We start from the raw sequence: 12124 nt of genomic DNA on the forward strand, positions 1-12124 counted from the left end.
GCCCAGAACAGCCACCGCGCCTCGCCGAACTTCAGGCGCCCCCCAAGATCTTTGATAACAGCCTTGCTCTTCCGAACTGTTAGGTGAGGAGTCCCCGCAGAAAGGGATCCGTAAGCTTTACTCCTGCTGGGCGCGCAGCCCCCTGCTGCCTTCCCAGCGAGAACACTGGATATAACCTGCTTTTTCAAAAGATCCACTATCAGGTATCACATTTCTCATTTCAAGACTCAGAACAGAATGTGAAAATACTCTCTACGGGGAAGTCACCCTGCATGGACGCGGGAACAGAGGACGCGGGTGAGAAGCCGTCGGGGGCTGAGAGACTCGGCAGCAGCACAGTGCGTCCCGGTCAGCACGGCCTCCCCAGCAGTGACCCACCCGCGTCCAGACCGTGACAACAGGCACTCAGCTCGGAAGTGTTCTGTCGGCTCAGACCCAGGGCAGCAGCGTGCCCTAGGAGCTCACTCGGTGTCTCCGAAGTCCTCTCTGTTACTCCCAGTGACACTGAATCTCCGCGTCACGTCTCAGTTCCAGCTGCCAGGAGACTTCGGGGGCAGATGGTCACGGGGAGAGCCTGCCCTGTCAGCTGGAAGTGAGTGAGTCGCTTGGAAAAGAGCAGAACTCTGATCTAAACAAACCCAGCCTTCCCGTGGATTTGCTGGGAGAGCAGACACTGTCCCAGGGACGGGAGCTTCAGATGCAGACGTACTCCAGTGGGATCCCGAAAGCTGCCACAGTGCATCCAGACTCTTTGGAATTATGCCAAACAGGAGATTGGGAACAAGCAGAGTGCCTGCTGCGGGACCTCATTTTCCGGCCGTCTGAGCGATCAGGAGGGCAGCCGAGGAGCTCCCTGGCGTACTTACGAGACCCCCAACAGCAGGAGCCTCCGGGACTGTGAGGGACACCCCACTGACGCTGCTGCCCAAAGTGACAACCCGCGTCAAAGGACACAAGAGGCCCCGCAGGGGAAGGAGGACCCGCTGTGCTTGGCTACTGCTCAGGACTGGCCCGGACACCTACTGTATGAGCAGGAGGGAGGTTTCTGGTGAATGTGGACCTTGGTCTGTGTACAGCAAGGTCACAAGGCCGAGGACAGAAAGCCTCAGCCCCTGCATGTGGTGCTGAGACCGCACCCCACGGCGGTGTCATCCCAGCAGGATGCACCCAAGAACAGGGACACGGTCGCTACAAGGCGCTGTCCTCTGTGCGGTATGACTGAGACTGAACCCCCACCTCCAGGTCTCGTAACTGGGATTAGGCCCCCCCGTGGGGAGTGGGAGAGGCTGCGATCTGGTCAGCGACCGAGGGTCTGGTGGACCAGGGGTGTCCCCCGTCTCGAGAGCTGACTTGCATGGGGTGGACGGGATCAACCATCTGGGTCTCACCCTGGGCTGTGTCCCCCCGACAGCCCCTCCGCCTCCTTCGCTCCACCTAGACCAGCGAGCAGAGTGGGATTTCTGGGTTCTGCAGTGACAGAAGTTCCGGGTAAACTCCGCAGCTTTGCACAAACCAGAAACGGTAGGGGAGGTGGCAGAGGGAAGGGACCCACATTTGCCCACTCACCATCACCACCTAAGGTGAACTGGCTTCTTACACTTTGCAGGAGTCAGTTTTAAATTTTCTAGAGTCAACATATATGACTTTGAGAAACAGTTCTCCTAAAACAGTGTTAGGATTACTAAGGCCATCCCCAAGCACTTTGGGTGAATCAAAAAAGCCAAGCAGGATGAAAACGACTGAGACCAGCATGGCAGAATCCAACCGGGAACTGCCGTGGGGGAGTCCCCGGCCCTTCCCCGTGAGGGCGTGGCTGGCGGTGACGCGGTGCCTGCCTGGGGTCCTGGGGCTCCTCCAGGGGCTTGTCCCCGAGCAGCCCTGCCCGTCTCCTCTGTGCTCCTGCTGGGCTCCTGTCTGTCGCATGGTTACACGTCAGTCGTCCTAGCCGACTGCGCACGCGTGTCCCGGGTGGCGCAGCACCTCTGGACCGACTGAAGGCCTGGAGGCGGCGATGCCGGGAGGATGCGGGGCAGGAGGGAGCCAGGGAGGGAGGGGAGGAGGGAAGGAAGGAAGGGGAACCAGAAACAACCCAGGCTTGTGGTCACTGCTGCTTACATCGACTCCTGCCCTGAGATGTGAAAGTGTTTGCTGAAACCCAGTCAGTCGCCCCTCAAAGTCTCTGAACTTCCCGAAGCTGAAAAGGGCGACAACGCACACGTCCAAATGTCCATTTCAGCTCTTCAACGTGCCAATGGCACGTACCAACCACTCTCCTGACAAACAGCAAAACAGCAATCCTGTAATACTTGGGGTCACATCTGCAAAACAGAGTCTAAACAGTGAAAGGTCTGGCCATGAATTCTTTGGCGTGACGTTAAGTTCCGCCGATCAGACCCAGCCAGGGGGCTCAAACTAGGAGATGGAGGCTGACGGATTTCTGCACGGCCACCAAGCCTGGCTTTCAGCGGGGTGAAACCATCTCCAAAGAAAACCCAGTCGGCAAATACGCCTCTCTGGCCCTCGGGTTGATGCCGCCGAGACGCCCGACGCCCACAGCCCGTCCCCAGACCGTGGCTCTGCACGGGGGGTGCCAAACACGTCCCTCCAAGAAACCAAGGGAGGGACTCTGATGAGATTCTGCCTTGTCCCTGGTTTGTCTTGTCTTCTAGCCCCTGGTGCAGAGAGAACAAGCAGGCAGGTGTCTCGGTGCTGAGTGACACACAGGCTGCGGCGTCTGGGGGGACGGGGACCCCATGCTCACACAGGGCACACAGCTGCAGCCACGATGGGGATAAAACGCACTAGAGTGACACGGGGTTTTGGGCAAGTGATGGGGGAGCTGGAGTCAGTTATGAATTTCTCCTGAAATTTAAAATGTTCACCTTACCACATCTGGAAACAAGGCCCAGAACTACGTGTTCTCTAAACGGGATGTGAGGAACCGTGCAGGAGGAAAAGATGACCTCCTCGCCCCCCACGCGCAGTCCTAGACTCAGGGACAGACGTGTTGCAACAATACCTCTTTTTCCTCCTCTGTCTTCCCATGCGCCTTGCTGTAGTTGACAGGCATGTCCCAGCCCTCCTGGTCGCAGAGGGCCTGGTAGAAGGCGGCATTGACCAAAATGCTGCTTGTTTTGAACGGGGAGGAGGAAGGGGTTGGAACAGAAGTGTTGGTGGCAGTTAGGGGCACAGCCTTGTCCAGGATTCGGCTTTTTTTCATGCTCAAGTCCAACGTGCCATTTTCGTCCACTTCTATCTCGGCTCCCTGGTACGCAACAGGAAACAGAAAAACATTTAAGCAGTTTGCAGTGGTAGCCTGGCCATGTGGGGCTTTTAAGGGATAATTTTAGACGCAAGCTTTTATGTAAGTATATCTGATTTTAAATCTAGCTTTCTGATTTGCTTTGGTTAATGTTCAATTCTTAGGCAGACTTTTAAAAGCAGCCCCATTAGTGAGCTTCGTGTTTCTGAGTTTAAACAAAGGTAAGCCTGATGTAAATAAGATGGTCCAAATACTGAACGTACTGGTTAAACCTGTTTTATCTCTGTTGATTTTGTGTGTGTGTGTGTGTGTGTGTGTGTGTGTGTGTGTGTTTCAAGTTTAGCTTTCAGTCTTTCTAGTTTGCAGAATTGTCGCTCTCAATCTGTCCTTTAAAGCTTCAACACTTGAGTTTACAAAGAGGCACAACGCTCCTCCCCCTCCATCACAATGTGATTCTGACGTGAAAAACACACAAAAATAACCAGCTGGAAGAGAGTTTTTATTGGAAAGGTAGGTTCCTGCGACAGGGACATTTGACCCTGCCTGGGTGACTTGAACCAGAAAAGCTTGACTTGCGGGGGGTGGGTTGAGGGAAGCAGACAGTGCAAACCGTGGTTCCCCCGGGGCCGTAAGGGAGCAGCTGCCAGTGTGACTGTGGGGGGTGGGTGGGGGTTCTACAGCGAAAACTTCTGAATAAAAGTGATTATTTTCCGGCTACTTCGTATGAGACTCTAATTCCACCTCAACACAGTTCTCCTCGGGAGAGAGACCTTTGGCTAAGCTTCATTTGGTTTTTAAGGTCCAAGTGCCAACAAAGTCCCCATGTGCCCTGGACCTTCCACAGGTCACATGCTGGAGGATGGCTTCCGCTGGCCCGAGTCAGGGACGCTGCCAGGCAGTAACTCCCGGGACGCGGGGAGAACCAGCTTGTCACTCTCCTAAGTGGGTCAAATGAATACCTTTCTGGAATTTTCACCATCATCCGTCAATTCACAGTTAACTTCTGGACAACGTCTCTACTCTTTTTCCCTTTTGGCCACAAAGCAAGAGTCTCCTCTGAAGGTTAGTGAGACCCCTTAACCATTACTTCCCAGGGGTTCAGTTTAACACCCATCTACACTCTGCCCCCATCCTGTCTTTAACAGTTCCCACCGAGCGTGACCCAGGTAGCTGGTGCCTGAATTTAAGAACAACAAAAAACCCATCCCTTCAGTTTGCTTGTTTTGCCTGCAAAGTCCCCGTTCTCAGTCTCCCGGCCCACGAGGCAGGCAGGCTTTATTTTATTTGTGGGAGGCAAATACACTCCTAATACATTTGTGCTAAGGTGCTTTGGCCACGTCTTTGTGTCCTTTTTAGTAAGTAGTTTAATCTCCTGTGATAGTTTTAAGCCCTGAATTTCACAGTACAGCTGATCCGGGATAATAACTCAGTAACCACAGCATCTTAGGCCATCTGTATAATATCAAATACATTTTTATACCAGCTTTAACAAACCTTAGTTACAAAAATCCAAGATATTAACCCTGTCGGTGCTGCGCGCTCCCCAGGATACGACAATGAAGTCGGCCACAAGCACATCAAAACAACTTTTGGCTTCAGAGCTGGTATGTAACTATCGCCATGAAACAGACTAGCGCAATCAAGTTTAATGGCCAATGTATAGTAAAATGCTAAATATTGTAGTTGCTGACATTTTTCATAAAAAAAATTAAAAACTTGGGTTAAGACTGCACAACCAACATTCACATAAAATTCCAGACCTCTGTGACAGATGGCTTAGGAAAAAGCAACCACGTGACTGGGTTGCAGCGTTTTATAGTGCAAAACCCATAAATAGTGCAGATTCGAGCTCACTGAAAAAAAAAAAAAAAAACAACCCCACTATTCCAAGACAACACGAATATATATTTTAGTTTTTACAGGAAAAAGATCTTCCGATGACTCAATTAAAAAATTAGGGATTCTCAGAGCTGTGATGGTTGCACATCTTGAGCAATCACGGGCTAATTGGGGGAAAAATCACTCCTAATGTTTAAAGAGGAGCTTTCCTGTGCCCCGCGCCCCAGCCGGCCGGCTGCTCTGAGCACCTGACTGGACTGGGGGGGCCAGGCGGCCGGGCGGGCACAGATGGGCTTTAAGTGAGCTCACAGATGCAACTGACAATTACGCGCAGCACCAGAGAAGAGCCCCTCTCTGCCCGTCAAGGATGGATCGCACGTTTACTGCACGGATTTTACTCAGCGCAGTATCAACAGACACCCTTCCTCTCTGTGCCTGGAACTCCAAATGGCAGGACAATCAGGATGCAGAGGGGGTGGGAGGGGCTGCAGGGGGGCGGGGCCCCCCTACCCTGACCCCTAATAAGCTCGTTTTCAAAGCACTGCTTCAGGCCCTTACGTCCATCAGTCACGTGTTCGGGGCTTTGAGGCTGGGCTCGGGTTCAGCACTGTTCACGTACTTTCCAGCCTGGGAGCGACATCAGCAACCACCGGTTGAGTCACTGACGCTGCCTGTGGTGCGTTTATCTGTGAGTCATCAAGAAAGCACGGAATACTTTCAAGCCACTATGTTTTGGGGAAAAGAAAATCGAAAACTATCATGTTCCTGCCTTCAAGGAGCTTGTTTCATGCCTGTCGGAGATTTTTAGTGAAATAGGCTGAATTTTCATTATTATTATGTAAATTATGACTATAAATGACACCACTATAGATGATGTAATTATAAATTATTACTGAACTGGAGTTGAGATGATTATTCGTTATCATCCTTATCTGTCCTGTAAGAGAAGAAGCAACTCGGATGTCTGCTAACAGAGAAAGGATTAATGAAATCACACTGCGTCTATGTAAAGGCACATTATGTGACCAGTAAAAGGATAAAAAGGATGATTAAGAGGACTTTGCTGCCACAGGGAAAAGCCTTTTACCACTGGAAGCAGGAGACGGCCTGGCATCCTAGCTACGCTTATGGGTAGAAATTTGCTTTCTGAAGAGAAGCAAAAGGGAAAACAGAAATTCTTGGATTTGTATTCAGAGGACATGCCGTCGGCTGTTTTCTGCCCATATTTTCCCATCAAATGATAACATTATCTTGTTACAATGATTGAAATTATCTTACATTCAAAGATGGTGATCAAGTAAAAAAAAAAAGCAGCAAAATTATAATTTTACTGTAAATAGTCTGATTATGAAAAGTATTAACTCTCAAGACATTGATGGAACATTGGTAGCCTTGTTTTCCTCATTTGGTAAGTTTTCTGTTAATACAGCCTCCCGCACCTCGCCTTGCGACCCGGCTGAGACGGGTGCAGGAGCACGGCCCCTCAGCCCGGCGTCTGCTGGGGCCAGCCCCCGGCTTCTGTCTCTCCACTCCTGCTCCTCTGTTCCTACTTCAGGGGGTTTTGTTGGGGGTGAGGGGGTATCTCTTTGGTATCGGAAGCCCTCTGAAATATGTTTTCCAGGAGGCAGGGTATTAAATAATGAGCAAATGAACTGAAAACATCTTATTCTTACTAATTGAATATGAAAACCATTAACAGTATAAACTCGTGAGACGTACTCAATACAAAGCCAGTGATGGAACTCAGAGAAGGAAGTGACGGATACAAGGTATGCTATTCAATTGACAACCGTTTCCCCAAAACTTCTGCCTGGGGCTTGGAATCATAGTCAGTGACAACGCTTAGGGAAGCTTGCAGTCTGTCTACCACGCAGGGATAAAACCTTCAAGAAGATCAGAAGTTGGACAGGCGTGAATTCAAATTTGAGCTTTGACAGCTCCAAGAGCCAATTACGGAATCTCTCCACACTACTGTTTCTTCACCCGCCAAATGGGACAACAATACCTGCTTTACAGAGTTCCTAGAAGGATTAGAAAGGATTAAGATGGACAAAGTCCTGACTTACAGTGTCTGGCACATAGTAGCTGTTGGATAAACTACAACTAATAAATAATAAGGATGATGATTGTAATAATAATCGTTTAACTGGGCTTTTCAACACCAAGAGGGAGGCCTCCCCACGCTGTTCCACGTGGAGGTCAAGAGGCAGCTTCCCCCACACACAGGCCAGCCGGTTCCCTGAGACCCTGACTCAAGGCTCTCGGAACATTTCACTCTGAGTCTATAGCATACTCTGACTTCACGCACAGGTTACTGAAAAAGGCTTCTTCTGGGTCCTGACCCCACCCCCGCACCCAGCCGCCAGGCTATTGCCATCAGGCAGCGGGACTGGCAACGTGATACCCTGTTGTTTCTAGGCCTTGTTCAAGCACAAAACAGACTTTGAACTTTAAACATTTCAAGCAAGTGTCAATTTTTTGTTTTCTTTTAAGGCACACTGCGCATATGCCACTTTGTCTAAACAGGTGGGGAAAACACCAAAACAAACAACAGAACGCTTGGCAAGCAGCAGCGATCAGGATAAAGATAGACTGTATGCGTGTTCCCACCTCCGCGGACGAGAGGAGGAGGAGGAAAGCTGGGAAGTCACGGAGCTCGGGGCTCAGAGACCGCGGCGAAGCCCAGAGCTCACTCCTCTGGGCTGCCCGTTTCTGCACAGCCCTGAGCTCACCTCAGGAGCTAGACTAAAGGGAGAAGGTTTGAAGCTGTGGTCCACGTATGTTTTGTAAACTCCTAGTAATTCCAAATGGGGATGAAGGACATTATACAAATCTCAGGACCAAGGACAGTGCCAGTATCATGGAGGACTCCTTCACGCGAGCGTTCCCTTAACCACGACGACCTCCGCCGAGCACTGCTATTGCTAACTTCTCCTCCTGACTCGGTTCCTCGGGGAGATACTTAGAACACACACAGGCAATTTAGATGGTATAGGTGCGTTGTGTACGTGCTGGATTGGAGTTTAACAAAGAATTCCTCCTAAGCTCTGCTTTCAGGACCTAGTGGACTGGAGTCTGGGCAGTGATGGGTGATGTTAGCTCTGGGATCTCAGCACAGCGTTGGGGACGGGCGACGGAGGAAAGTCTGAGTGTTGGGCAGACAGATGCTCAGGCTGAGAAACTTCAGAAGAAGAGACTTTGGAACATCTGTGCCATCCTTCATTGTTTTTAGAAGAAGTTCTCTTGCCTCTCTAAGGTCAGCCTCTGCCCCCTTACCTTCCATAAGAGCAGAATTTTGCAAATCATGAATTCAGGTCTCCCCCTAAACGTGGAGTCAGATGTGAGCTTGCCCACAGCATGAAAAAAAATCTGCATTTGTCCTGACAAGTGAGTATAAAGGTAATTTCAAGGCAAGCGTCCTCCAGCTTGACTTTAACAGTATCATGCCCACGCATGACAGCATGGTCTGTTATTTGTTCTCTCACTGGGCTCTTGAAGCAGCTTCAGAGAAGCTCACTGAGTAAAAGAAGGGACCGGATGGAGGGAAGGAAAGCAAGAAGCCCTCCCCGTCCGAGACCTGACCAAGGTCCCTGCAAAGCCCCCCACGCGCCTCCCGAGGCCGATCACGTCTGGAGACCCAGCTCTCCACCCAGAATGGCCCTTCCTTCATCCGCCGTGTCTGCAAGCTCCCTGAAGGCAGGGTCTCTGATGGGCTCTAACCTGTGGCTTGGGCAGCCAAGCACCTGCAGCGCTAGGGCTGGGACAGCTGAGTGCACCTGCCACCTAGCCCATCAAAAATGCTTCTACGCTCAGCTCTAGAAGACAAGAGTAGGGGAACGTCAGTTATCTCTGCATCTTTCTTTCTAAACAGGGAACCTGAGAGACCTATGGGTTTGGGTAGCCGAAATAAACACATTAACAGCCGGCCACGGGGAACCACCAAATCCTGGTGGAGAGAGGATCAGGCTAGGATTCAGCGTGGACAGGAAGCGTGTGTACACCTACTCCCACATTGAGGAAAGGCCACAGAGCAGAGGCCAACGGGGCGACAGGCCTGGCTGTCACCGGGCACTGTTTGATCAGAGCCCGCTTTCCGGGGTTAATTACTTTGGCTTTCTCTCTCTCTTTTTTTTTCCTGCACAATAATTACTTTTTTTGTGGTTTCAGGAATTTATGAGTTTCTTTTTTAAATTCAGAAAATAGGATCCAACCGGGCGAGAATTTCACAAATTGTGGCAGTTGTGTGCAAATGTGCGTCTGGAAGAGGGCTCCATACAAAGTGGCTTTCCTGGCTGCCAGAGGGAGCCTATTTCAACAACCACCATGTCCAAGGACACAATTCTTGCGGGAAAACGATTTTTGAAACTGCCGGCATCGCCGACTTCTCCTAAAAGCCGGTCGCAGGTGTGCTGTCTCCTCCACGCTCGCCACCACGTCAGCGGTGTGGCTCCTGCCGGGGGAACCTGTTGGCTCTTTGGAGGCTGAGATGAGCAGAGGGGTTCCTGTCCCCGAGGGTGGGTGTGTCTGCTCCACAGAGCAACCCCTTCACCTGGGGCGCTCCCAAGAGGAGCTGAAGTACACACAGCAAGTCCGCTGTTTGAATTTTTGAAATGTGCTGGTTTAAGTCGCTTTTCTGAACAGAAATGCATTTTAAAAAGAGAAGAACATCTTTTCTTCATTTGAGTCTCTGTTTGGCTTCAGCGATTAATAGGACGTGGAGAAGGTAAAGATTAGAGGCAGAATTCTGAGACACTAAAAAGTATCTACCCATGCAGACGGAAAGCCTCCATTTCACAACCATTTCCTCAAGTAATTTAAGTGGCATTAATCATCATCACACTGGCACTTTTATTCTTAGGGGAACAGCCTAAACAAACAAACAAACAATAAAGCACCAAGAAAGAAGATAGCTCAGTATTTCTTCAACTCACTGCATATTAGAACATCCCTTTAGAAAAGAGAAATTCACTCAGGTTTTTAAAAATGAATTTGAAAATCACCAAAGTTCCATATTAAAGGACCCTACAACATTCGTTTATGCAAGTAATTTCTGTGATTGAATTCCTGTGATTTTGGCCAGCTTGGCAGTTTCTTTATATTTTTTAGGCAATGTGTTTTTCTTTGTTTTAAGAACCTCATTGGTTTAAAAATTGTTTTTGAGTGGTTTTTGGCCACCAACTCTTCCTGGGGTTTACTTGGCTCAGATTTGTCCAGAAGCTAATTCTGATTCTTCTGTCAAATGCTCGATGCCCCTGTGGTCCCTGCTGTCCCGAAGGCCTGGCACAGCGCAGGTGAGCAGCTGACCACCCCAGGAACGGGCTGTGCTTAGACGGTGGGGGCAGGAGCCTGTGCTCGCTGAGTTTCAGGTTAGAGTTTCACCCAGAGGCTCGTCCCCGAAAGGGAGGGGAAAATTTCTTCTCCAAATAAGCCTGGCTCTCTATTTCAGCTGGCTCCAGCCATCTAGGTAGGAAAACAATTGCTTTTAACAGCCCTCCGTGTAGCCCTGCGTTCCCAGCGCCAGCTGACTGCAGGAGGCTCTCACACTCCCCCTGAGGGTCAGGGTTACTCGGAAACATGACAGCCCCCTCCTCAACCAGCAAGGACGAAGGATCTTTGGTTTTATTTCCATCAAGGTGTCGTCAACACGATGTCACCTTCTCAATGTTAGTCGGGAAGGAGAGGTTATTAGAGAAACGTGATGAATTTCATGAGCTCCCGAAAGTGGGGGGTCTTCATACACTTCACAGAACAGATTTCTGGATTTCAATTTGGGCCTTGAGTTCTCAAGACCCCCCCATGAGTCATCTCTTGTTGATTGAACATACCTGGTTTTACAATGCGTCCTTCGAGAAGGCTACAGCAACACGGACCACCTTACAGGATACAGTAGCAATGTGCACAATAACGACATTTCATGGATTTTGCCAACGTTTTACACACTGCTGTTGACTTGGACGTGTCCTACCATCTTAGACTCACAGACAGTGAACGGCTTCCGTTGTTCAGATTGATTCCAGTGACAACCCTCTGTCCTCCTGCGCCTACGTCCCCAACACAGAAAGAGGTCTGGGCTCTATCAACGTTCCCAGCCAGCCTCCATCACCACCTCTCCCCCAGCCTGGGTGCACACACAGCCTGCAGCACAGCCACTCTCCCCCTCTCCCCAAATCCACCACACTCATCCCTGTCTGCCTTTTTCTGAGTCTCTTCCCAAGATAAGGGGGGTGGGGGGCGTGTGGTGGGGGTGGCACGCATAGCTAGGATCATGAAAGGCAGTTTACTCTCCCAGTTCAGTCTCTGGCCCACCCTCCGGGCTCTTGGACCAGCCTACCTTGGCATGCAGACCCTGTGGTTTGCTGGAGAGGATGTCTGCGGCCTCCCTGCAGCGGGTGGAGAGGTTCAGGATGGCAGCTGCTGCCACGTGGGTGTCTTCCCCGCGCTGACCGTAGCTATATGAGCTGGCACGCCGTGGACTCTGTGTGTGGGCGCCTGCACTAGGCAGTCGATTAGGAAATTTCCCTGCATTGGAAAAATGCTTCACTGTTGAAGAGAGATTTGATTAGCAATTGCATGGACATGGATGTAGTCATTAAACAGATTTGTTTTAAAGATATAACTTCTTGCATTAAAATATGTGAAGAATAAATTAAAACCCGCTCCATTATCCATGAGTACATTAAATGAAGGTTATTCAGACTGGTTTTCACAGAAGGTCATAGATCAAATGATGTGATTGCTGGGAAAGAATGCCTATTCTCTTAATATTTTTTTGTATTTACACTTCTTATGACAAAACCTCCGTAACTAATGTTACCAGACAGGTGCACTGGCAGTATTGGTAGCAAAAACTGTAGATTACAAAAACACGCTGGCAAAACCGATCAGGGGCTAGAGAGGCTTGAGGCTTGTACATCTGCAAACGGTGTGCGAGGACCAGCAGTTCCAGCAGAAAAGCATCCTTTCAATATTTGTTTTCACAGTAGCAATTTATACATTTTTGCTATTTGGTACACAAGTTTGTTT

General features: G+C 49.9%; 1 protein-coding gene across 4 annotated transcripts in view; it reads right to left on the reverse strand.

Moving 5' to 3' along the window:
* The window catches only part of ST18 (ST18 C2H2C-type zinc finger transcription factor), an 84937-nt gene that overhangs the window by 25942 nt on the left and 46871 nt on the right, over positions 1-12124 (reverse strand). For 3 of the 4 annotated variants that reach the window (XM_064480811.1, XM_031441636.2, XM_031441634.2), the window contains exons 10-11: positions 11433-11641; positions 3020-3265 (exon numbers count right to left, since the gene is read on the reverse strand). In XM_064480811.1, coding sequence (XP_064336881.1) covers positions 3020-3265; positions 11433-11641 — 455 coding nt within the window. The remainder of the gene's footprint in view (positions 1-3019; positions 3266-11432; positions 11642-12124) is intronic. The other variant, XM_031441635.2, reaches the window with a different exon arrangement.

This window comes from Camelus dromedarius, chromosome 30, assembly GCF_036321535.1.
Source record: "Camelus dromedarius isolate mCamDro1 chromosome 30, mCamDro1.pat, whole genome shotgun sequence".
NCBI lineage: Eukaryota > Metazoa > Chordata > Mammalia > Artiodactyla > Camelidae > Camelus > Camelus dromedarius.